Source organism: Magnolia sinica, chromosome 19 (genome assembly GCF_029962835.1).
Source record: "Magnolia sinica isolate HGM2019 chromosome 19, MsV1, whole genome shotgun sequence".
NCBI classification, from domain to species: Eukaryota; Viridiplantae; Streptophyta; class Magnoliopsida; order Magnoliales; family Magnoliaceae; genus Magnolia; species Magnolia sinica.
In genome coordinates this window covers 18,574,188-18,601,871 of record NC_080591.1, presented here as the reverse complement: position 1 = coordinate 18,601,871, position 27,684 = coordinate 18,574,188, and the positions used below count along the sequence as shown (strand labels likewise).

The 27,684-nt window shown below is 41.3% G+C and overlaps 1 protein-coding gene across 4 annotated transcripts in view; it reads right to left on the bottom strand.

Annotated features, from left to right (window-relative positions):
• The window catches only part of LOC131235293 (DEAD-box ATP-dependent RNA helicase FANCM), a 72,919-nt gene extending 46,343 nt beyond the window's left edge, over positions 1-26,576 (bottom strand). The window contains exons 1-10 of one of the 4 annotated variants that reach the window (XR_009166041.1): positions 26,103-26,576; positions 25,355-25,694; positions 24,348-24,491; positions 16,400-16,482; positions 16,164-16,278; positions 14,983-15,074; positions 14,580-14,634; positions 14,375-14,496; positions 14,180-14,293; positions 12,684-12,877 (exon numbers count right to left, since the gene is read on the bottom strand). Coding sequence is in view for 3 of the 4 variants with exons in the window: in XM_058232436.1 (XP_058088419.1) it covers positions 12,684-12,877; positions 14,180-14,293; positions 14,375-14,496; positions 14,580-14,634; positions 14,983-15,074; positions 16,164-16,278; positions 16,400-16,482; positions 24,348-24,491; positions 25,355-25,694; positions 26,103-26,159 (1,316 nt within the window). In the remaining variant the exon portion in view is untranslated. Of the gene's footprint in view, positions 1-12,683; positions 12,878-14,179; positions 14,294-14,374; positions 14,497-14,579; positions 14,635-14,982; positions 15,075-16,163; positions 16,279-16,399; positions 16,483-24,347; positions 24,492-25,354; positions 25,695-26,102 lie in introns of those variants that run through there. The other 3 variants (XM_058232436.1, XM_058232437.1, XM_058232438.1) reach the window with 3 other exon arrangements.
• Positions 26,577-27,684: the final 1,108 nt, after the last annotated feature.

Below are 27,684 nucleotides of genomic sequence, written 5' to 3'. Positions count from 1 at the left end.
TGTCCATGGAGGGCAGGATTACTCTCATTAAAGCTGCCTTATCCAACATCCCTATTTATCCAATATCGATGTGGGACAAAGTGGTGGACAAATTCAGGAAGATGCTGGCTAGATGGAAATGTAGATATTTGTCCATGGGGGGCAGGATTACTCTCATTAAAGCTGCCTTATCCAACATCCTTATTTATTTCATGCCTCTTCTAATTTGTCCAACTCCAGTCCTGCATTAGATTGGCAAGCTGAGAAGAGACTTGTTGTGGTGCGGCAAGGACAATCAGAAGAAACTTCATCTTCTTGACTGGCAAGAAGTTTGCAGCCATTTCCAGGAAGGAGGAGCGACCATCAAAAGGTTGAAGATCATGAATAGGGCCCTGCTTGGCAAGTGGTCCTAGAGGTTGCACTCGGAACCGGACGCATTATGGTGTACCATTGTCAAAGGAAAATACGGGTCTTCCCCAGGGGGATGGTGGACGAAGGATTCTTCAGCCTATAGAGCCTCTCACATCTGGAGAGGTATTCTCCAATCCAAAAAACTTGTCGTCAAGAATTGTGGTTTCGAATTGGGGAATGGGACTGCGATACGTTTTTGGAAAGATCACTGACTGGAAGAGTCAAGTCTCAAGGACAGATACCAATCCATATACTGTATTGCCGTCAACAAGGACAGCCTGATGAGGACATCGTGCACACGCACACCCGCACGCCGCCTACACGCGCACGCACACCACCACCCCTACGCACATACGTACGTAAAAGGAGGACCCCACCATCGATCTGGCTCGATGACGACATCCAAGGAGGACCTCCTAGCTAGAAGACAAGTTTTTGTTCAAAAAAGTGGGCCCGATAGTCAAGAAAAGCCCATAATGGGATCTCATGATCGTGGCACACTCATCGGATTGATGTCATATTTTAGGTTTTGCTTATTGTTATTATTTAGAACATCGTGAACACTTTGGATTTCTTTGTTTGGTTTTTATTTTAGTTTACTTCACCTCCAAGTAATAGGTTGCGCACATGGTGCGAGTTTTGGGGTATAAGATTTTTCTTAAAAATAGGCACCCCTTGTAGTTCTTTTCATTCATTCAAGCTTAATAAAAAAATTCCAGCTTTATTTTCCTGCTCTCTTCGTGAGTTGTGGAAGAATTCAAAAGTGGGTGCGAAGCCCTCCCTTTTCGACGGGCTAACTACGTGGTGTGAAGCCACATCTATCCCCATCCGTCCCTACCCTCTCCCATCCATATACCTCATCTTTTATCATCATTATTGCTTTGAAATTTCCAACCTTTGCAGCTATTCATCCCCCCACAGCCAGTTTCCATAATCTGGACCTGTAGGAGGGCTGAAACTTCGGCGAAGCACTACGCCTCGACCTTACGTCGGATCGTCGTCAAACTTGGAGGGATTGGAGGTCTCCCCCGGCCGACCAAGGCCTAGGTGTCACTTTGAGGAGGCGGCCTTCCATCACACGTGCGGCCAGCCCACCCGCGTACGTGCGTCAGCTCCGGGTCACCATCTGCACGTAGGAGCTTTCTTCGGGTCAGGTTTTCCTCTGGTTTTCCTCTTTTCATTCCTATTTCCTAAACCCTAGCCTTAGTTTGCATTAGCCCTAATTTATTTGCCCTTTTTTTTTCACCCTAAGGTTCCTTGAATTGAAATTGGGGAATCCCTTGGATTAGGGACTGATTCTTATGCATGTGTAGTTGATTTCTATTTCCCTTTGACATTGTTTGGCTTATAATTTTTATTGGTCCAGCCCTAGCCTGTGTCGACCTGGACCCGCATAGATTCCCCTTTCATTGAATGTTTGGACTATCATGTGGGATGTGGAATTTGTATAATTGTTTTTGAATTGGTATGATCTAAGCCTGAATTCTTGCACATTATACTTGAATTTCATGTCCTGCATCAAATTTAGTATCAGAGCCTAGGGTTCTTGTAGGGGAATTCACCACATATTTAGGGTTTAGTTTGTTTGAGTCCTTCATGCATCCAGTCCATCATATATAGTTGCTAGAAAACCGTAGTCCCATATATATATATATATATATATATAGCTGAATTTTCGTAACGGTGTGTAATCTCCTTCATATAGAGTCTCGTATGGTCATTTAGTTTTTAAACACATATAGTTGCTGTAGCAGGTCCTTAGGTTAAGCAAGTCAGTGTATGCCCACACGTACGGGTCGTGGTTTCGGTTTGCACCCCACACTAAACATGGAGCAACTGCAAAAAACAGTGGCCAAGTTAGCCCAGCAGGTTGAGTCCTTGAATAAGCACTTGGAACAACACATAGATAAACGCCTTGAAGAAATAGAGGCCTCCTTCAGAGCAAACCCCACCACTGGGGAGGATGCCCAATCTCAAGCAGTTGGTCAAGAGGTTAGACCAAGGAATGGAGGCGGCCAAGGAGCTGGTCACGGACGCGTACCTGTGCACCCACCCCGTGAAGGACATCATGATGAATATGACTCAGATGCATAACTCCTCAAAGGAGTTAGGGTAGATGCCCCTACATTTGATGGCCACTCGGACCCTAAAGCCTTTCTAGCTTGGCTGGCGGATATGGACCACTATTTTGAGTGGTATGATATGTCGGATGCTCGACGAGTCTGATTCGCCAAGATGAAGCTTGTGGGTCAAGCAAAGAAGTTTTGGGCGACGGTCGAGTGAAAGAAAGAAAGAGCGAGGGAACTCCTAATAGTTCATTGGGTAGAGATGAAAGAAACGCTTAAAGAAAAGTACCTCCCTTTCTCTTATCGCTTACGATTGATTGAGGAGTGGCGGTCTCTTCAACAGGGTTCCATGAGTGTTGCGGACTATATCGAGAAGTTTGAAGAATACTCGACCCGCTGTGAGGTTGATGAGGACCCAATACTTATCCTTGCTCGTTTCAAAACAGGCCTCTGTCTGACATCAGGAGAGAATTGCTCGCCAAAGAGATAAACACTATTGAACTATTGTAGCAAATAGTTTTAGATGTCGAGCAATACCTTAAAGCATATGTGGGAAGACGGTTTAACTTTCACGAATCCGGTGCTAAGGCCAACCCCTCTGGGGCAAGACCTAACACGGGATTCCAAAAAAAACCTTCCCCTAATGTTCAACCCAGACCCAAGGATGATAAGGGTAAAGAGATTGTTGGGTCTAGTTTGCGTGGAAGCGGGGCCACTAGGTGTTTTAGGTATCAGGAGTTTGGTCATTTTGCTCACCAGTGCAGCACGAGAGAGAGCACCAAAGTACTCCTTATTGATGGGCAAGTAGAAGTAGTGCCCCCAGAGAGTGATGGTGAGGAGGAATATGAGCCAATCGAAACCCCTAATGATGAGGAAGAGGGAACACAAGAGTCTGCGACCCTCGCAATTGTGCGTTGCACTTTGGCTCAAGCCAAGAGCACCGATGATTGGCGCCGCAACACATTCTTCTACACTTATGCAAAATATAGGGAAAAGAGTTGTAAGATGATCGTGGATAGTGGTAGCTGTGCCAACATGGCATCGACTAGCACTGTGAGTCGTTTGGGTTTGAAGTTGGAAGCCCATCCTCAACCCTACAGTCTCTTAGGTTGATGAAACATCCATTCCAGTCTCGCACCGTTGTCTTGTCCCTATTCAGTTTGGATCATATAAAGACACAATTTGATGTGATGTTGTTCCTATGGATGTGGGCCATATCATTTTGGGTAGGTCGTGGCTCTATGACAGGGACGTCACCATATTTGGTCGTTCAAATGTGTGTACATTCTGGTTTGAGGGCAAGAAAGTCAAGCTAAATCCTTTGCCACCCAAGAATACGACTGGAAAAGAGTCCACCACACAGAGTGGTCGAGCGGCCCAAAAGAAGTGGAGTCCAAGTCCAAGTCCAAACCGCTCCATATTTTGAATGCCAAAGACTTTGAGCGAGAAACGAAGGCGGACTCGACGATATACACCCTTGTGGCTAGGGAGAGTGTACCAGAGACTAGCGTAAAGTTACCCACTGAGGCAATTCAGGTAGTACATGAGTATCGTGATGTCTTTCCTGATGATCTACCGAATGAGCTTCCCCCTATGAGGGATATACAGCATGTCATTGATTTAATCCCTGGGGCGACTCTACCAAACCTCCCGCATTACAAAATGAACCCAAAGAAGCACACTGAGTTGAAGAAGTAGATTGATGAACTCCTAAAGAAGGGTTTCATTCGAGAGAGCATGAGTCCGTGTGTCGTGCCCGCCCTTCTTACACCTAAGAAGGATGGTACATGGAAGAGGTGTGTTGATAGTAGGGCCATCAACAAAATCACAGTTAAATATCAGTTTCCCATACCGCGTCTTGATGACATGCTTGATATGATGGTCAATGCTACTATCTTCTCAAAAATTGACCTCAAAAGTGGGTATCACCAAATCCGTATACGCCCTGGTGATGAGTGGAAGACGGCCTTCAAGATGAAGGATGGGCTATATGACTGGCTAGTTGTGCCTTTTGGGTTAACTAATGCCCCAAGCACTTTCATGCGTGTGATGACCCAAGTGTTGAGACCCTTCATGAGGAAGTTCCTAGTCGTATACTTTGATGATATCTTGATTTATAGCATGACCAAGGAACAATACCTCAACCATTTGAGGCAGGTTTGTGGGATCCTTAGGGCCGAGAAGTTGTACGCCAACCTAAGGAAGTGCGCGTTCTTGTCTAGTAGTGTGATCTGCTTAGGTTTTATTGTGTCAGCTGAGGACGTATCAGCAGATCCCGAGAAGGTCAAGGCTGTCGTTAATTGGCCTGAACCCCGCAATATTCATGAGGTGCGTAGCTTTCATAGCTTAGCCACCTTTTAGAGGCGGTTCATTCGAGGCTTCAGTTCCATTGTGGCTCCCATCACGGACTGCATAAAAAAGGCAGAGTTTCAATGGACAAAGGCCGCCTCAAAGACCTTTAATGAGATAAAGGTCAAGATGACCGAAGCTCTGGTCACGCGACTTCTAGATTTTTCAAAAGCTTTTGAAGTCGCATGTGACGCGTCAGGAGTCGGCATAGGAGGAGTACTTAGTCAGGAAGGGCACCCTGTCGCCTTTTTTAGTGAGAAACTGAATGAGGCAAAACAAAGATATTTCACCTATGACAAGGAATTCTACGCAGTAGTGCAATCACTACATCATTGGCGTCATTACCTATTACCGCAAGAATTCTTGTTCTCGAATCACGAGGCCTTGAGATACTTGAACTCTCAGAAGAAATTAAAGCCCCAGGTATGCCAAGTGGGTTCAATTCCTTCAAGAGTACACTCTCGTGCTTAAGCACAAGGCCGGTGTCGACAATAAGTATGCCGATGCGTTGAGTCGTCAAGTCGCATTACTCAACTCCATGAGTGTTGAAGTTACGGGCCTTGAGCGCATCAAAGAAGAGTATTCTACATGTCCAGATTTCGGAGTGTGTACGAGTCGTTGTTAGAGAGTCCATCAGGAGCTAACAGTGAATATTTGATTTTGGATGGATATTTGTTTAGGAGTGACCGCTTGTGCATACCACGCACCTCCCTCCACGATTTTCTTATCTGGGAGTTGCATTCAGGAGGGGTCGCAGGTCATTTTGGTCGTAACAAGACCATTACCCTAGTGGATGATAGGTTTTATTGGCCAAGCCTCAAGTGAGACGTGGCCAAAATTATAGGGCGATGTCGTACCTGTCAACTAGCAAAGCAAAGGAAACATAATACAGGATTATACACACCTTTGCCAGTCTCATTTATCCTTTGGCAAGACATCAGTATGGACTTCATGCTTGGACTTCCCAAGACTATTCAGAAACACGATTCCATATTTGTTGTCGTGGACCGTTTCTCTAAAATGGGCCACTTTATTCCTTATTCTAAGACCTCCGATGTATCTCATGTTATCAAGCTGTTCTTTAGTTAGGTCGTCAAACTACATGGGTTACCAAAAACCATAGTGTCTGACCATGACGTGCGCTTTATGAGTTACTTTTGGAAGACACTATGACACATGATGAATACTATGCTCCAATTTTCTTCTGTCTGCCACCCTCAGACCGATGGCCAGACTGAGGTGGTTAATAGGAGCCTAGGGAGTTTACTTCGATGTTTAGTGGGCGAGCATACCAGGACATGGGACACCGTACTACCCATAGTCGAGTTTGCATACAATAGTTCTATCAATAGGTCCACAGGTCTAAGTCCTTTTGAAGTCGTTACTGGTTACAAGCCTAGGAAGCCTATTGATCTTATCCCCATGTCATTGTCTCATAGGCCATCAGAGTCTGCAGAGTCTTTTGCGCATCACATACATTCATTGCATCGAGAAATCAGGCGAAAGATCACTACTAGTAATGAACATTATAAATTTTCTACAGACCAACATAGACGTTTCAAAGAGTTCAATATTGGGGACTCTGTGATGATCTGCATCAGGCCCGAGCGGTACCCTCTAGGGGTCTTTCGTAAGTTATACGCGCGTAGTACTGGCCCTTCAAAATTATAAAGCGAAACGGTCTCAATGCATATGAGGTAGATCTTCCGCCTTCCATGGGAATTAGTTCCACATTCAATGTGGAGGATCCAGTTGCTTTTCAGGGACCCACTGATACTTTGTCCTGCCCTTCGCCCACCCATCTTGATTCCCTAAATTTACCCTTGATCCATGGCCTCTTCCCGACCTTTCATCCCAGCCTCTGCCTCCCATACCTAGCCTTCACACACGTAGAGAGGAAATAGAGGATATCTTGAACCATGAGATAGTTTCCATGTCGGATGGCGGGTTTCAGAAGTACCTAGTTAAATGGAAGTCACGCCCAGATTCAGATAGCACGTGGCTCACTGAGGAGGAGTTTCAGAGACTTGATCCTGACATACTAGAGCGGTTCAGGAGTTCTATTTCGCCAATGGTAAAATCTTTGCAGCCGGGGAGAGTTGATGAGGACATCCTACACACGCACGCCCGCACGCCGCCTATACGCGCACGTACACCACCACCCCTACGCACGTACGTACGCAAAAGGAGGACCCCACCATCGATCTGACTCGATGACAACATCCAGGGAGGGCCTCCTAGCTGGAAGACAAGTTTTTGTTCAAAAAAGTGGGTCCGATAGTCAAGAAAAGTCCATCATGGGATCTCATGATCATGGCCCACTCATCGAATTGATGTCATATTTTAGGTTTTGCTTATTGCTATTATTTAGAACATCGTTAACACTTTGGATTTCTTTGTTTGGTTTTTATTTTAGTTTACTTCACCGCCAAGTAATAGGTTGCGCACATGGTACGAGTTTTTGGATATAGGATTTTCCCTATAAATAAGCACCCCTTGTAGTTCTTTTCATTCATTCAAGCTTAATAAAAAAATTCCTGCTTTATTTTTCTGCTCTATTCATGAGTTGTGGAAGAATTCAAAAGTGGGTGCGAAGCCCTCCCTTTTCGAATGGCTAACTACATGGTGTGAAGCCATATCTATCCCCATCCGTCCCTACCCTCTCCCATCCATATACCTCATCTTTTATCATCATTATTGCTTTGAAGTTCCCAGCCTTTGTAGCTATTCATCCCCCTACAGCCAGTTTCCATAATCTGGACTTGTAGGAGGGCTGAAACTTCGGCGGAGCACTACGCCCCGACCTTACGTCGGATCGTCGTCAAACTTGGAGGGATTGGAGGTCTCCCCCGGCCGACCAAGGCCTAGGTGTTACTTTAGGGAGGCGGGCTTCCATCACACGTGCGGCCAGCCCACCCGCGTACGTGCGTCAGCTCCAGGTCACCATCTGCACGCAGGAGCTTTCTCCAGGTCAGGTTTTCCTCTGATTTTTCTCTTTTCATTCCTATTTCCTAAACCCTAGCCTTAGTTTGCATTAACCCTAATTTATTTGCCCATTTTTTTCACCCTAGGGTTCCTTGAATTGAAATTGGGGAATCCCTTGGATTAGGGACTGATTCTTATGCATGTGTGGTTGATTTATATTTCCCTTTGACATTATTTGGCTTATAATTTTTATTGGTCCAGCCCTAGCCTGTGTCGGCCTGGACCCGCATAGATTCCCCTTTCATTAAATGTTTGGACTATCATGTGGGATGTGGAATTTGTGTAATTGTTTCTGAATTGGTATGATCTAAGCCTGAATTCTTGCACATTATACTTGAATTTCATGTCCTGCATCACAGCCCTGTCGCCAGCTTCTATGCCCTCTCCGATTCAGGCATTGTTTGGAATATCTCTTGCAATAGGAATCTCCACGATTGGGAGATTGGCGAATACACTGATCTTCTCGATTGCTTAACCACTGCGTCCCCAAACCAGGTGGAACCCGTTAAAATCATCTGGTCTCTGGATAAATCTTCCCGCTTTTCGGTTAAATCCTTGTACTCAGTTCTTGCCCCCATCCCCTCCCCTGCTTCCCTAGCCTCTCCATTTATCTAGAAATATTCAGCTCCCCCAAAGTTTATCCGCTTCGCTTGGCTTGCATCTAAGAATCGGATCCTCACGATTGACAATTTGAAAAAGAAAGGTATGCAGCTAGCCAATATTTGTCTTTGCTGTATGGGCAGTGAGGAATCTGTCGATCACCTGCTGGTTCAGTCCCTTTACCTCCACGATCCGGGCGGACTTCTTTGTCAGATTTAACATCAGTGGATGTGTGCCGGGTTCCGCTTTTCACTTACTGGCATGGATTCAAATTGGGTAAAATCAAATCCAGGATATGGAGAATGGCTATCATCGCAATTTGGTGGGCGGTCTAGAAGGAGAGGAACGACAGATGTTTCAACAACTCTCAATCTTCGGCTCAAGTCGTGGGCTCTGTGGCGAAAAAATTGCTTATTGAATGGGCAACTAATGTCTCGTCTCTTAAGGATTTCAATTTTCTGTTTTTAGGTTTAGTCTTTTTATTTTTGTTTTCTGCCATCTCGGCAGCCCCTGTTGTTTCCTTTCCTTTTTTTCTAATATATTCTCATTGCTTCTAAAAATAAAAATAATAATAATAATAAAATAAGAGGGAGAGTAGTAGAAACAGTAGAGCGAGAGGCAGGGTGATAATGGTAAGAGGGGAAGTTGGGGGGTAGGTATGCGCCGCAATAATAGTGTGAGGATGAATGTACCCTCGAATCTGGTAATGTATAGGGAAGAGATGGAAGGCAGAAGTGGTTGAAGGATCTTTGGAATTAAAGGGGATGTGAGAAAGAAAGTGAGAAAATTTGTTGCGAGGTTTTTCATATATGACCATGCGCTAACTAAGGCAACTGCAAGCCTGCATTTCAAAAATATAATCTTATTGAAGTGCAATGTGGGGCCAAAGTTGCGGTGCTACCTACACTGTGTGAGATTATGGGGCCTTACCTGGATGATGAGTTTACTAAGATGCATTGTTATATCGACGAGTTGAGGTCATCGTGAGAAACTTATGGGGTCACTCTGATGTGTAAGTGTAATAGATAGATGGGGCAAACAAAGTTGTCCATAAATTTTATGAACTACTATAGGAGGACCATATTTGTAAAGTTCGTTGATGCGTCCAATGAAATTACGAATAAAATATAAATATATGGGCTGATGAAGGATGGGATGAAGGAGATGAGTAGAGAAGATGAATTTGAGCCACCCTAGTGGATATGGAGAAGATGACTTTGAGCCGCCTCACAACTCATGTGGGTGTAAGGCACATGTATAATACGAGCACAGATGTAATGTTACTTCTTGTTTGGCTTTTGAATGTGTTGGTTGTCTTTTCATACTTGTCTTGTATGATTTATTAATGACAAGAACTCATTTTGGATACAATTGCATCACTTTTGTCAGACAATACATAGTTCAGGAACCTATACAAAGGAAACTTATTATGTGTACTTATTTTTTGTGATCTTTTCAATTCTAAGTGTGTAATAATGTTTTTTTAACATCCCTAAAATTTCAATCATTTTCCCAATGATTCCAAAAACAACAATACATGCAGTATTTTTATGCGATATCGATATGTGTTCATATCCCAAGGATGCAATACATGCATCGATATCGATATTTAAACCACTGCATGGAGTAATAATGGAGATAGATGCGTTATGCGTTGTCATCTCTTGTTAGAGATCGCTAATTGCTTTATCCCAAGGATCATACTCGGTGTTTCCAACTGATGATTCCCCTTCAACAAAAGCCATATTGGCACGTGGTTTGTTTCGAAATTCTTTGGGAGCAAGTGCAGATTTAGTATCCAACATTGTTCTCGAGCACGTTGCACACCTCGTCTTCCCACAATGAGTGCAGCGAAATTCGTCTTTATTTGAGTTTCCTCTACGAGGTCCTTGTCCCTTAACTGATGTAAAATTTAATGCCGATGCAAATCATTTTGGTACGGTGGAATTAGTTAACTTAAGGTTGCTCACCAAAAAGCCTCTCACCAAATATAATTGTATATAGATTCTTTGGAGGGTAAGGATTCCTTCCCAAGAACCAATACACACTAAAGTTTGAAATCCTAGTGATGACCTGCCAAAAACTTGAATATCCGCAATTGTTCCATTTGTTTCTTAAGATCTTCAAGTTTTAGGGGACAATTTGGTTGCAATCTAGTTCTTCCCATTTCTTACAATTTACCACAAAATCTTCTTCAAGTGTGTTTTCTCCTTGTTAAAGATTATTAATCTTAGGATGAAGTTGATACAAATGAGCTGAATCTTCTTCTTTAGAGTACATTTTAGCAATTGTATCCCAATTCTCTCCGGCAGTTAGGAGAAAGAGTAATCCACTATTGATGCTTGGTTGCATTGAATACAGTTGCAAAGACATAAAAAGAAAATTAATTTCCTAGTCATCATGGGACTGATCATCAGTTTGGTGTTCTTTCTTGCTCCAAGATGCAAAAAGAGGTGCAGGCCATACTAGGGAGGAGCTAGTATCAGGGACTTGAGTAAGATGAATCTAGCTTTTGGGGGAAAATGAATGTGGCGCTTCGCAAACGAGGAAGACTCTCTTTGGCGTAGGACCATAGAGCCTCATGGGTTTGGAAAGGGATATCTAGAATCAAGCATATGCTAGCATGGAGATTGGCCTTGCTATTGGGAGTGAAGAAAGAGTTCGCTTTTGGCAAGATTTGTGGAGTAGAGATTCTCCGCTTAATCATGTGTTACCTAGAATAGCTCATTTTTCCTTAGGGAAGAACATTATGATATCTTCTTGCTATTCCTACTTGGGCAACGAGGTGGTATGGTCGTAGGAACATGACAGGTGAAGAGGTGGAGTTTGTGAGACTTCTTAATTGTCTCAATCTTTGTAAGCCGGTGAGGGAGGAAGGGGATAAATGTTTTGGCTAAAAGAAGAATCCGATTGCTTTTCGGTTCGAACTTCTACGGCTTATTGCAGCACTCGGAAGAAGACGGTGCAAAAGTGGTCACGGAAAAGGTGTCGCACTACGGGGCTCCCCCTGAAAATTACGGCTTTTGGTTGGCTAGTCGGAGGAGGAAGGGTTCTCGCCATTGATAATCTCCAAAGACGGTCAATGATCTTGCCTAATGTATGTGTGATGTGGATGGAGGATGCCAGGACGGTGGATCATCTCTTTATTCATTGCCCATTTGCGTGGCAAGTGTGGGGTAGTTTCTTCATAATTTTCGACATAGCTTGGGTGATGCCCAAGTCGGTAGGGGATTTATTTTTTATATGCATGGGGTGGGTTTAGGAAGAATTGCCTCAATTTTATTTTTTTTACCTTAGGTTGTAATTTTTGTGCCATCTCAGCGCTTCTTTAATAAAGTTTCTTGTTACCCTTCATAAAAAAAATTTTAAAAAAAGTCTGATATCATGGGCCAGCAAGAAGCAGGTGTTATTGCTTGCTCCATTGACAACAAATACCATATCACATCAGTTGCAATTGCAGAAACCACTTGGCTCCGTCATTTAGGGGTGAACTTGTTTTTTCCCAATAACATCTTGCCCATTACACGTGGACAGTCATGAATGTGACAAAGATTCCAGTCAACCTTCTGTCCCACTCAAACCAAACACAGAGACTAGATCATTATTTTATTCTGGAAAAGATTGCATGTTGTGAAATTCAGCTGGCTGAAATCTTCATCAAGAACATCCTTCTCCTCAACCTTAACATCTGTTTCGCAAGTTTCCTTTATTCCCTCAGAGCATTAAGCCTCAGGGAAGTGTAAGAGAAAAGACAGTTAAATCTTTTATATTATGTATAGTTTTTGTACTATGGAGATGTGTATTGTAGATGCTACCCTTTAGCTTATTCTTGTGTAACTGACCTGTTTCTTTTCATGTTCTCCATATATGTGCTGGACATCTAGCCCTGATAACACATCCAACACTTCTTTCAATCTCAATATATCTCCTCTCTTCTCCATCACTTATCATGTTCTCCATTAGTATCAACTATTTACAGTTAAACATGAAAAAAATTGTCTTCAGAATCTATTTAGCACAAGATAATCCCAAAGGGAAACTCAAGTGGCGCATGCAAACTATTTTATTAAACTAAAACATTCCCACATATCTCGGTACATTGAAAAGTAGCCATACATAGATGTGTAAGTAAATACGTAAAAAGAAAAAGAAAAACATTTTTGGGAAAGATGACTAACGTGAGTCACAGAAAGTATTTTCAGGGACAGGTAACTAGAAGAAGTGAATTTTAACAGTGGCAATAAATATCCTTTAGAAGATGATGTTTTAATAAAAGGATGCACAAGCACATACCCTTGTTGCAACTTTTCTTCAAGCATCTCATATGCCGGCCTTATGCCATGGCTTGAAAGTAACTTGCGGATGTGATAAAGCGTAATAAGAACTCCAAAGTATCCTTCTATTTCTCCATATTTTACTTGAGGAAGATTTAGTGGAGGTGCTTGACGAAATTTATCCCTCGAATTAAGTAAATCACATGGGCTCAACTGGCAACAATCAATCACAGATTTACTAAATTGTGAACAGAACACATCATTTCCAGATGGTAATTTTGCTGAATTTAGCAGATGAGATTAGATCCTGAACAACCACTACTGCTAACTACAATGGCCAACATGAGAATAAGCAGAACCATCCTCATACAAGAAATCTTAAAGTTAAATAATATGGTCGGAAACATAAGCCAGATACTAGGAATAGAAATTAGCACAATGCGTTTAATCCTTTAAGATAAGCAAGCAACAGAAAACTCGTTTTGCAGCACAAGGTCTTCAGCTTCAATAGTTAACTACTTCATGCTGGCAGATCAGCTTAGAAATTTCTACTGCACCACTATGTTAGCATTGGCAACTTTGGGAGCAATAAAACCAGTTCTGTTGGCGACTATCAAGGGCTTGCATCATTGTATCCATGCAGTGGTACCAAAGAATGAGTACCCCAATTTGTAATGTTATATATAGGTCCATGGTAGTATATTCTAACTTGCTCAAAACTGCGTACTTTGTCCATCATCATTAAACAGTACATTGTCCTTGGTGTTTTTGGAATCATGTATTGCTAGATGGTACATGAGGTGCTTGTTTCCAGATTTGACTCTTGTGATTTATGCATTATATACTTTACACTTTAAGAGTTAACCCTAGTGACACGACAAAAAATACATATAATTAAGAAAATCTGTTGCTCTGCTATGCTCTTTTTGTTTTCTTAACCTATTTGCACAAGTATAGATGGATTTTCATGTAATAGTTGAGAACTCTATCACAGACAATGACTGGCAACTTGATAACTTACTGAGTCACAGGTGGACTCAAAGTCTCAATTACAACAGTTGATTAATTCAGAGCATTGATTCCATCAAAACTTAGTTCAACAAATTATTTAACCCTGGAGCAATATATGCTTTTCTGGGTCAAGGGAAAAATGGTACATTCTTCTTTTCTCAGTAAATGATACTTTGCTCTTTGTCAGACCCCAAAACACATGAACAAGAAGCAAGAATTAATCCAATCAGCCATGTATCAAACAAAAAGGAGTTAACCAAGAAACTCAAATTAGTTTCAGCTTGAAATTCTACTCAAGAGTTCAGCATATATCTATATCTCAGCAGGACTAGCATTTCACTGCGTCCATAAATGATGCATTGGGTGTTAGCAAAATCTTCCAGAAAAGCCTGATGCTGGGACCGATAGAATAGAAATTCAGAATGAGTATATAGCTAAAGAGTTCATCGGACTTCCAGAGAAACCAGTCTGCAATAAATAGTAAAAAGGTGAAAGGAACCATACTGTTGCAATATCTCTCCTATAGAGGACTCCAACTGCACAAAGCCTAGTCACAAATGGCTGTATAGCTTCCAAAAGAAGATCATTTACTCCAATCGCATCTTTACCCATTGTAACCTGGCATTATTACAGGTAAAATCTATGAACAAGCCAACATTAACATTCAGAACTGTGTGAAGAGCATTTACTAGTACAAACCTCCATTAACTCCAGCTTCCTGTTGTGTACATATGGAATGACATCGTGGTGACTTTCATTGCGGTATTCAAGAGTTGAAATATGTAAATTATCAATAACATTCTGTATAGTCCCCTGCTTTGCTGAGTAATTACATCAATGTAATGATATCAGGCCTACAGAAGAATTAACTTGACTGACCTTCTGTAACTCTACAGAAACTTACATCCTGGTGTCGCTGTTAAAGCTAAGATTCTTAACAGCACTGGTACCGCCATCAACTACAAATGCGAAGAACAGCTAATATCAGGGATCAATAACATGTGCCCAAGTGAGATAAGGTACAGAAAAGCAGTTACAGGCCTGTTTGGAATGGAGGACAGTGCTAGCCTTTTGGGATTTGACACCCAAAAGCATTTGAATCCACAAAGATCAGACTTTTGGTTTCTCCAAAAGGACCCAGCCCAAAGCAGAAAAGCATTGAAAGGGTCTTTTTTTTTTCAATTGGTTTCCTTTGCCTCCCATTCAGAACAAAAAAGGATAGTGCTAATCCTATCCAATTCAATTGGCAACAGAGTAGGCAACAGGCACTAAAAGTATATTAGTGGGAACAGAATTATGACACACACCTCACGAACTGCCACACAGTAAGAATAGTTTCCCATTGCTCTATGAGCCTCATCAATCACCAAACAGACAACTTGGTTCACCAAACATGTGCCTGAATTCAACCACCACAAGTAGCATCCAGCAAAAAATGCAATCAAACTTCTCAATAAAATGATAGAAAACTACAATTTCTCAATTTCTCGCAAATCGGTTGCAACCTTTGTGTCCAAACATAAAATCAAACAAGTATGTAACCTGATTCAGTGATTCTTCTTTTCCTTTTGAATGTATTGCTTGTGTTTCCACACATCTTCTTACATTTATAAATTATATGAATAGGCTTAATATACTTGCATCAATTCAGTTAGACAGCACATAGATTAGGACCCTATACAAAGAAAACGTATTGTGTACTTGTTTTTTGCAATTTTTTGATTTATAAGTGTGTATTGATGTCTTTTTTAACAATCACTAAAGTTTCATCGAAAAATTCGACCAATTTCCCAACGTTTCCCCATGTTTCCTACAACAACGATACATAACGCGATACGACCGATATATCCCATGCGGTAACGGATACGGGTGCGATATGTAATGCGATACCGATATTTCGAACACGGCTTAGAAGGATCATGTAACTGTGTAAAATGCTACCATTGTGCAAATAATATTGACTGTTGATGATCAAAGACAAAATATCGAAGTATGACAGAGTATAGAGAAAGCTTTTTGTATTTCCCGAAGAATCTCATGTTTGAATGGAACAAAAGCTGTTGAGACTAAACGTTCGTGCCATAGATCTACTCCCTGCTCTTGCTTTCTAGCTCAAAAATAGCTTAAGGTAGACTCTGAAGAACTAAAGTACATAACCGATGAGGAAAAAAAAAAAAAAAAGACTCTGGATTCTGGAAAACTCAGGAGACTCACAAGGTGGAAAGAAAACCTGCATTGATTTGAATGTAAACAATTTTTCCAATATGAAAAAAAGTATTTATACAACTTTTACATAGTTAATGTCCTATTTTGTGTCAATTTAAAATTTTCAATAAATCAAGCCATTAGAGATAAAGAGACAACAATACAGTTGTCATTTCCTAGGACTACAGAATACATCTTTAGTTGGAAGTGACATTAACATTTGGTCCACTTAAGCAACAAACAAAACATCCAGTTTACTAAAGCAAAAGATCCACGTATTCACCAGATTGAATATCCTTTTCAAGCACTTGGGGCGTAACAAAGAAAACTCTTTTGGCCTTCCAAAAGTGGGATCTTTTCGAAGGATTCATCTGACCTGTCATATCAATTGTCCATTCCTGCAATCAGTTTGATTCCAATATCTTCAAATTACATACAAGAAACAAAATGGTGTACCTACATCAAGAGTAATTCAGACACATCAGCAAAAAATTTATCAGAAAGGTATGTTTCCTTTACCTGAGGTATTCCCACAATATTATGGCATGCTTCAATTTGTTGCATGACAAGAGGTCTTGAAGGAGCAGTAAAAACAATTTTCCCTGAGACAAAAGTTCCAAGTTTAATTGATAAAAACAAAGGCTGTAAGTAGTGTTAGTAGGATAGACAACAAACTTACCATATATTGTTGTATAGTTATTTAGGAAACAGATCTGTAAATATCTTTCCTGAATTAGGGGGGGTCAATGCTTAATGTTAGGAGATATTGTAATTAGGAGATATTATGCTGTAATTAGGGGATATTGTAAGATATTGTAATTAAGGGATATATTGTAATTAGGAGATGTTATGTTGTAATTAGGGGATATTGTAATTAAGGGATATATTGTAATTAAGGAAAATGATTTCTATATAAGAAAAGGACCACTCGATTGAGGGTCATTGAGCAAATCTAACATGGTATCAAAGCCACTCTCTGAATCAACCTTGTCTTTGGTCCAATTTTCGTGGTTCTAGGCTCTGGTTTTCTGGTTTCTTGGGTGCGGTTCTGGTTTGCAGTTTTTTTAGTGCATTTCGAGAGATTCTAGTTATGGCTAACAACTCCAACTCAGAAGTCTTTCAAACTCGGCTTACAGGGAAGAATTATGCTACCTGGGAGTTTCAGTTTGAACTTTTTGTCATGGGAAATGAGTTGTGGGATCATGTTAATGGGAGTGATCCGGCACCTACCAATCCTACGATGTTGGTTCAATGGAAGGTGAAAGATGCTCGCGTGATGACTTGAATTCTTGGGTCTGTTGATCCACTGCTTATACTCAATTTAAGGCCGCACAAGATGACTTAATCGATGTGGGAGTACTTGAAAAAAGTCTATCATCACGATCATTCCGCCCAGGGATTTCAGTTGGAAACTGATCTTGCTGCCTATTCCCAAGGTAAACTTTGTTCAGGAATATTTCTGTGGTTTTCAGAATCTTTGGGCTGAGTTTTCCGACATTGTGTATGCCGACATGTCGGCCGAGTCCCTCTCTATTGTTCAAGCAGTCCATGAAGTCAGCAAAAGAGACCAGTTTTTAATGAAAATAAGGCCAGAATTCGAGTCTATTCGTTCCAATCTGATGCACAGGGATCATTCACCATCTCTTGACGTGTGTTTTGGAGCACTTCTTCGAGAGGAACAACGTCTTCTTACTCAATCTTCACTTCCGTAAGAGAATGTTGTCACAAATGCTGCTCAAGGCAAAGGGAGGGTTCGAGATATGCGTACAGTTCAGTGCTACAATTGCAAAGATTATGGGCATATTGCTCCCCATTGTGCTAAAAAGTTCTGCAGCTACTGTAAACAGAAGGGGCACATCATCAAAGAATGCCCAACACGTCCTCAAAACCGATTCGTGAATGCTTATCATGCTACTGCTATTGGCCACACTTCGGATGGGGTAACTAGCACTCAAAATCTCGCTCTACTGTCTTCTTCCACTGCTGCTACACCTACCCTTACACCAGAAATGGTACAGCAAATGATTGTACCGGCATTTTCCGCTTTAGGGCTGCAAGGTAAGGGTATTATACCCTCTCAATCTTGGCTTATTGACTCCGCTGCATCCAATCACATAACTAGTTCTCCTGATATGCTTACAATGTTCGTAAGTACACTGGTTCTTCTAATATTCAAGTTGTTAATAGCCATCGTTTACCGATTACTGGGGTTGGTGATATCGCACCATCACTTACTAATATTTTTGTATCACCTGGGCTTTCTACAAGTCTTATCTCGGTTGGACAATTAGTGGATGACAATTATAATGTTCAGTTTTCTCGTGATGGTTGTCATGTGCAGGAACCGGTGTCGGGGAGGAAAATAGCGAAGGGGCCTAAAGTTGGGAGACTGTTTCCATTATACTTTTACATTCCTAGTATCATTTCTTTGGCTTATACTATCGTCTCCAATAATTGTAAAGTATGGCACAAACGTTTAGGCCATCTAAACAATGTTGTTTTATCTCATTTGCTGAATTCTGGTTCGTTGGGAAAAAAAGATTCTTCTTTGCCTCATGCTCTGTCTTTTGATTATTCTACATATAAAATCGGAAAAAGTAAGATTCTTCCCTTCCCTTCTTCCGGGAGTAGGGCAAAGAATTGCTTTGACCTTGTTCATAGTGATGTATGGGGCATTACTCCTGTCATTTCTCATGCTCATTATAAATATTTTGTGACATTCATACATGACTATAGTCGGTATACTTGGGTACATTTTCTGCGCTGTAAGTCCGAAGTCTTTGCTGTTTTCAAATCGTTTCTAGCATATGTTGAGAATCAATTTATCACTAGCATTAAGACTTTACGATCTGATTCTGGTGGAGAATATGTCTCATGAATTTCTTGAGTTTCTTCGTCACAAAGGAATTGTTTCTCACTGCTCGTGTCCTTGTACGCCTCAACAGAATGGCGTGGTTGAGCGCAAAAATCGACATTTGTTAGATGTTGCTAGGACATTGTTACTTACATCTTCTATTCCTCCTAAATTTTGGGTCGAAGCTTTAGCTACAGCAGTATATTTGATTAATAGGTTGCCTTCTACAGTGCTAAATTTCGACTCTCTATACTATCGTCTACATAAACAACACCCCAGCTTTCTTGACTTACACACTTTTGGTTGTCTGTTTTGTGCATCTACCTCCACATCAACGTCACAAACTCTCTGCGCAATCTGTGAAATGTGTCTTTATGGGATATAACTTATCTCAAAAAGGATTTGTATGCTATGATGCTTCTTCCAACAAATTTCATATATCTCGTAATGTCATTTTCTTTGAGCATCAATATTTCTTTCATAGTTCTATTACATCATCTCCTGCAGTTTCTGTTCTTCCTCACTTTGATGATTTGATGTGCCCTCTTGAACGCTTCAAGCCTGGTTTTGTGTATGAACGCCGTCGACCAACTCTACCCCTTCCTGAGTTTGATCTGTCGTCTGATCCCGTTTTGCATCCTCCTCGACGATCTGGCCGTACTTCTCATCAACCGGATAGGTATGGTTTCCCTCATACCTCCTTCACGGCTACCTTATCAACTGTTTCGAATCCTAATTCCTACTCACAAGCTGATAAACATGTGTTTGAGAAAGGCTATGCAGGAAGAACTTCGAGCTCTTCAAGAAAATCAAACTTGGGATATAGTCCCTTGTCCTTCTCATGTCAAGCTCATTGAGTGTAAGTGAGTTTTTTCTGTAAAACTTCGGCCTAATGGCTCTGTGGACCGTTATAAGGCTCGTTTGGTTGCCCTTGGTAACCGCCAGGAGTATGGGGTTGACTATGAGGAGACCTTTGCTCCTGTCGCTAAAATGACCACTGTGTACTATTATTGCCATTACAGCCACTCAGGGATGGTCCCTTTGCCAGATGGATGTGAAGAACACATTTCTTCACAGTGATTTACAGGAAGATGTTTACATGACACCTCCTCCTGGCCACTGCTCGTCGTCGACGTCGATGTGTGTAAGCTGAAGCGCTCTCTGTATGGTTTGAAATAGGCTCCCCGGGCCTGATTTGATAAGTTCCATGCTACCTTACTTCGATTTTCTTTCATCCAAAGCCAGTATGATTCTTCGTTGTTTCTTCGTACGACTTCTGTTGGTATCGTTCTTCTTCTGGTTTATGTCGACGACATTGTCATCACTGGGACTGATTCTGCCCTCATTGATCAACTCAAGCAGCATCTTCATGATTCATTTCATATAAAGGATCTTAGTCCTCTCCGGTATTTCCTCGGTTTGGAAGTTCAGTCCGATTCCTCTGGGGTTTTCCTGCATCAGCATAAATACACGGAGGACTTGATTTCCTTATCTGGTTTGCAGGACTCCTCCTCAGTGGATACCCCTTTGAAAGTGAATGTCAAGTATCGACGTGAGAAGGGGGATCTCCTTCCTGATCCCATGGTGTTTTGACAATTAGTTGGTAGTCTCAATTATCTCACTATTACACGGCCTGACATCTCCTTTGCTGCCCAGCAAGTCAGTCAATTTATACAGTCTCCTCGCCACCTTCATCTTGCCACGGTCCGCCAAATTATTCAATATCTCTGGGGTTCCTCTCACTGTGGCTTGTTCCTCTCTACTGGTACTCCTCTTTGCCTTATGGCTTCTAGTGATGCTGACTGGGCAGGATGTCCTGATACTCGCCGGTCTGTCACCGAGTGGTGTATGTTTCTTAGTGATTCACTTATTTCTTAGAAGAGTAAGAAACAGGATCGTGCTTCCAAATCTTCGACCAAGTCTGAGTACCGTGCCATGTCGGCAGCCTGCTCAGAAATTATGTGTCTCCGTGGCTTACTTGCTGAAATAGGTTTTCCTCAGTCTACTCCCACTCCTCTTCATGCTGATAATACGAGTGTTATTCAGATCGCTACCAATCCTGTCTATCACGAGCGTACCAAACATATCAAGGTGGACTGCCATTCTATTCGGAAAGCTGTTGATACTCGGGTTATCTCTCTTTCACATGTCTCAAGCGACCTTCAGATAGCGGACGTCTTCACCAAAGCTATGACACGACTACGTCATTAGTCTCTTGTTGGCAAATTGATGTTTTTTGATCGACCAGCATCAATTTAAGGGAGGATGTTAGTAAGATAGACAACAAACTTACCATATATTGTTGTATAGTTATTTAGGAAACAGATCTGTAAATATCTTTCCTGAATTAGGGGGGTCAATGCTTAATGTTAGAAGATGCTATAAGTAGGAGATATTATGCTGTAATTAGGGGATATTGTAAGATATTGTAATTAAGGGATATATTGTAATTAGGAGATATTATGTTGTAATTAGGGGATATTGTAATTAAGGGATATATTGTAATTAGGGAAAATGATTTCTATATAAGAAAAGGACCACTCGATTAAGGGTCATTGAGCAAATCTGACAAGTAGGTCCCATGATGTTGTGAGCAATCTCCAACATGTTAATATATATTATCGAGAAACATCTAGCTAAAAAACAGACATGAGTCCACAATCCTTTTTTATTAAAAAGAGGACAAATTATTACAAGAGAGGAAGTGAGTCTCTTATGCATGAGGATCTTGTTTGGATAACAAGTGGAAATAAAAAATAAAACTTTCACAATAGTTGCCTTGAATCTTATGCATGAGAATTTGACTATGTTGTATAGTTAATGATTGATTTTTGAAATCCAAGGTTTCCTTTGTTATCCAAACATTTTGAAACATTCCATCATGGAAAAAATTATCCATTTTCTTTTCTTTTCATTTCTTTTCCCACTATCCAAAAATTCCCTTAATACCCTAATTTCCTCCATCCATCTCACAAAACACCAAGGATATGGCCCAAAGGAGCTCACCCACCAAATAAAATTAGCCTGCCAAATGGGAGTTATTTGATACTCTGGCATGGTATGATGATTTATCCGCATGCACTCAAAAATTGCGACATGGCAATGATGGCATACATTAACTCAAACTCAACCAGCTAAATTGTGGAACCCACTATAATGAACTCACAACCCCAAAATCAGATTGGTTGAACAATCTGAACCACTGATTCATGGAAAATTGTTTGTTGACCTTCAGATATTTTTCAACCCTCGAATAAATGTCCACTAATCCCTTAGTTATATAATCAAATAAGACCAATTTTTGGTTTATGAAAGATCTAAACTAGGGCCCATAGTTTGGCCAATTCAATTTGAATTACTCATATTCCAAGTGTACAATTTCTCAATGCATGCATATCATCCTTGCACTCTGTCAGAGTATTGAGTTTTCCTCTAGGCCGGCAGATAGGAGGAAGACAAGGAGACATTATCAATCACAGAAAAAATCGGACAAATAGAGAAAGTCGGGCTATCAGAATCAAACTGATGACCCTTTTATTCCTTGATCTCAAGCAACATTACCTATTAATAAATCTCTAACTTTAGGTCTTTTTTCAAATTGATTTAACTGTGACCCTCCAGCACGAAGAGGAGAGAGAAGTAAGAGTTGATCTCATCATCTGAGAAGTTCCTCCTAAATTGAAAGTTCCAAACCAGCTGCCCTCAAAACTCAAAAAGCAATGATCCACTTAATGTCTTTCTCCCTAACCATGCTGTAGAGAAAGGTGGAAGAGATGGAAGAGAGGTTGGTCCGAAGATCACGAGTGCTCCTAGAAACAAACTTTGGTAACATTGCTAACTACAGTATTTAATTCCCTCCTTAGAAAGAATTTCTTCCTTTAGATTGCCCTCCAGGCTCTGAAAACAAATTGAGGCGATCTCATTTGGTGATCCCACTTATTACACTCACACCATATCTCAAGAGGACGACTTCCTTCCACGATGACTACCCATGGGAAAATCTCGATCGCATTTCCAAAAGGGGCCGTATTCATCATCCTTAGGTCTTTCAACCCCAATATCCCATGAGATTTCAGTTAGCAAACATCTTCCCATTCCACTAAGTGGTACTTCCCTGAATCCTCCTTGCTAAAAGAAAATGTCCCTTTGAATTTTCTCCAACCTTTCCACCACACTAGCCAGGCATTGAGAAAGGGACATATAATAAAAAGCCATGTCCAATGGTCACAAGGACACCTTACTAAGAGTTATTCTTCCTCCAAACAATAATTATTTCCCTTTCCAAGACACAATCTCTTCTCCAATTTCTTGTCGAGCAAAGTCCCAACCAGTATTGACCACCAGCCAACTATTATATGCATGCCACAAAGGCAAGCAAGTAAAATAGGGTCATGGACGGACAGTTGCTCGGCAAACTGCTAAGCATGAAACACCAACAAACATGAAAGGTTATACTCGAGATGTTGGCAGCACAAAACAGTAGTGAACCCACCAAAACATAATTACCAACACAACTCACATGCCAAAATGATCAGGCCACCACTTCACCTTTGCACAACTATTGACCACCATGCACCGAGGGAAAATTGCAAACAATTGATGTTAAGAGCACAAAGTGCCGGACAAGCCCATTGAGATGTTCATCATTGTCATCATCATAGCCTTGTCCCAAGTACTTGGGATTGGCTTCTCTTTCTCAGGATTGTTTGGAAAATTTTCAGCCCTGCTGCTACCTGACATCAACCACCCTATACCCAAGCTAGAGAAAGGTTGGCGCATTGGTACCACCCTATCAAGTGGAGGTCTTTTTTTTGTCACACACTCCACACACTCACACCTTAGTGGGATTTCACCACCTATGGGTACTCGAACACTTGACCTGGTGTTGAAACTCTTGTGAGCCTACCAGGTTGAGCTCAACAAGAGATATTCACATTTTGTATAAATTAGTTTCAAAGCATTACAAACACAAGTATCATTTCCCAATAGCCTTTTACAATACCAGCAGTGAAATTAACATTCATGTTATGTTGTGTGCAACAAAGCCAAATCACATGCAAGTGTTTGGGGAGAGGGATTTGGGGCAGGGATTTGTGAAACCCATGGATTTCAAATTTCCCATTTTTGTTTTTGTTGAGGATTTGTCAAATTCGTGTGTTTCCCAAATCCACACCCCCATAAATCCATGGATATGATCTTTCAAGAAAAAAATAATGATAAATCCACAGATTAGAGCAAATCCATATCCCTCAAAAACTAAAGACTTGCAAATCTACAAAATGAGAGAATTGCTTAAAAGCAATAAAAGTTATTTCATAGCAATAAATGCTTTGACATTGCCATAAATGCTCCCAAATCCAAGGATTTGAAGCTTCATTCCCAAACAGTGGACTTTGGGATTTGCCAAATCCAAATGCAATGTAAATCTATGAATTTATAAGTTTCATCAAATCCAGTCTCATTTCCTTGATCCCAAACATGGCCTAAGCACATTTATCAATTACTGTTTTCACATTGGTGGCAACTAAACCAATTTGGGAATGAGAACCAAGAGTTCCATGAAAGGGCTAGTGCATGGTGATGCATGTGACAAAGAAGTTGAAGGAATAATACCTTCTGGAAACCATCTAAAATAGTTATACATAACAACTGCAGCGATGAGGGTCTTTCCAAGTCCTGTTGGCAGTGCCACCAATGTATTTGAAAATAGAGCTGTCTTAGTGATTGAAAGCTGGTAGTCACGAAGCGGAACATTAACTGCAAAGACAATGTGACCGCTCAGCATGAAATATTATTAACATTCCATGCGATAACTTTAATAATTCAAAATCAAAGATATACACTTCTGGCTCGAAAATTACATCCCTTTTTATCATTGCTGAAAAAAAAGGAGAAAAAACTACATTATCAAATACAAGAGTAGGCAAGGTTCATTAAATCCCCAAGGGAAAGATAAAGACAAGAAATACACTGAACAATTTCCCCAACTGTAACCTCAAATGAAAAGGTACTGCACAATGCTCAACCTGAACTACAGGCTTCTTTTTTTTGAGATAGTATTTTGTGCAGAAAAGGCCCACCATTCACCAAGCACATCTCACCATAAACACACAATGAACCAAAAAACTCCCCCATCTAATCACCCCATCACCATTCTCCACATTCCACATGGACCACACGCCACATTTTATTTCTGCCCATCCACATACATGGAAAAAAAATGGTTAGATGGCTAGGATTTCCCAGTGGGGGATATTTTCCCAACACCAAAGATCCACCTTGGAGCCCATCAGTGATCATACGTACATTCTGGATGGCCAAAAGGCACCCACCAGTGCTGAATGTTGACCCCACACAAAAATGCAGGTAGCTCCGGGGAAGCACTGTATTGGCCGGATAAGTATTTTGCTGTGAAAAAAATCCATCCATGTTTGGTAGACTCATAAAAATGAATTTATCCCATTTTAGTTATCAGTAATTATGTATTAAAGATCTTCATCTCTAATAAGTAAAAGTTCATGCTAACAGTAATTATGTACTGTTAGCTAAAATGAGATCTACTCATTTTTAGGCGTCTGCCAGACAGGATCTAAACAAAAGATCAAGATTGGGTACAAAACCTGGATAAATCCACATCTTGGCTGCCTCTAGATCGATATTAGTGGACACCCTCTCGTCCCCAGTATCCCGAAATCTATCATCACCTCCTCCCTCATAACTTAAAGACCCATTTTTGGGTCGAAAATTGCAATCAACGACATGAGATTTTCCATCAGTTTGGACAAACATATCAAGGGTGGATTGTCGGGTGCCTAGAGACTTCTTGGACTTAGGGAAAGTCCTGTTACACCCAATGGCCTCACGTGGAATCGAATTACCAAGATTCTCTCGATTCGAAGGCAAAGTGGCACCCTGGCAAGCAACGTCGATTTCTTTGACAGCTGCTTCCCAATCAAACTCCTACAAGCAAGAAACAGAGCTGAAGTAAGAGAGAAAAGGACACAGACTCTGAACTGTGAAGCAATGTACTAGTAGTGTCCATTGCTGCTCTGTGGAATACATGGTTGTAAAGTTGGTGAAAGTGGACAGTCCATCTGGTTGGCCCCACCATGGATGGCCCGCCGTATATAGAACACAGAAGACGCTGAAACATGCAATCCTAGCATTCAACTGAAGGGTAAAATCAGATATGGTTTCAGCCACCCAGATTTAAATCGACTGAAAAAGTTTTTGGCACAGTACTCCATCCATAGAAGGGCTCACCACTTGACGGTCCGGATTCTCCGACCGTGCGGCCTTGTGCTCCAAAGAGGGGCGGGAAGGAATTGATTAGAAGAAAATAAGAAAATGAGGGGAGAGAGTGGGTACATCGTCGTCGTTCTCGAGGGGTAAACGTGATGGGAATGACGATGATGATGATGCCATGGATGATGACGATGATAGGGCTAACGTGGCGATGAAGATGGAAGCATGCAAAGCCCCTGTAGAAAAGATTCAGGTGATGAAATCTCTCTCTCTCTCTCTCTCTCTCTCTCTCTCTCAGCAGAATCTGGATTGAGGAAGCATGAGAAGAGAAGGGAGAGAGGAAATCCTTCGAATCTTGGCGGCAAACTTGGAGGAGCTATAGTAGAGAAATGTTGTGCTCGCTACGCGTGCGTGAGATGGACAGGACTTCCTCGTACACGAGTGAAAAATCCCTGCCGTTCGTCCAGAAATGTGACCCAGTCGACTCAGAGCTACGCTCAGCGTCGGCCATATACCTTTTACAAGTTTTGACCCTGAAGTGATTGAGTCTAATATTTTGAATCATGATCCAGGATCTCGCACTCATGCCCTTGCTCATTACGTTGGCAGCAAATGCTGCGACGCTAAGTGCGTATTTGGATGGAAGGAATCCACCTTAATGCAAAGCAAATCATTCCTGATGATGTCTTTGCAGGTATTCGGTCGGATTACCATGTGTACATCCAATTAGAGGTGGGCATGGGACGACTGGATCCTGCTAACTTTACTCGTCCGACTCGGCTTGAATCCAATGGGTGAGTCAGTTCGAAGCAAGTAGGCTTCGCCCAATCTGAACTCACACCAAATTGAGTTCGAGTTATCTACTAACTTGACCTGACTCGACCTGAAACTCAATCCGATTGGGCTACAATCCACGGTCAGATAAACATATATCATATGCATTCCATTCATACCATCCGTTTGTCATGGGTAGTCCACACTACATTAAATTAATGTCAAGTGGATATAGACACATACATGATTGCAGGTTTCATAGACTGGTTGCACTGACTGTGGTATATCTCTGTCTTCCGATCTGATCTGATCATCAATTAAGACACGTGTATGTTGTCCTCAGATGTCAAATAATAAATTTACAGATTCAATCTCTCCATGAATATCATTTCACCCTACCTCCTAAGGAGCAAGTATTCCATACTACGTAATGAGATCGGTGGAAGGATAGGCTGTTGCGTAGCACGCTAACAATGCAGTGAACCGAGATCCAATCTCCAGTTTCACCCACAAACGATAAACAGAAAAAAATATAATCTAAAAGTAGAATCAAAGCATACCAAACAAACCACAAGACAAAATATACGTGGAAAAACCCCAAACAAGGGTAAAAAACCATGAGTGCAAACTTCCACTATAAAGAAAATGAGATTACAAGCAATATACTAACCTTTTTCCTTAGATGTATAGAGAAAACCATTTGTCCACACTTTAGAATACCTCCCATAATCGTAGAAAAGCCCTAGGGACCCCTATTTATAATTTAGACAACTTTCCTTTTACACCTCTTGCAAAACCTTCTCAAAAATCCACAATCTATGCAAAATTCAAAAACGAATCTGTGTAATCTCGACTGGTCGAGCGGACCCTCAACTGGTCAAGCAAGGGCCTCGACTGGTGGAGCGTCGTGGACCCGAAAAATCATATCTCG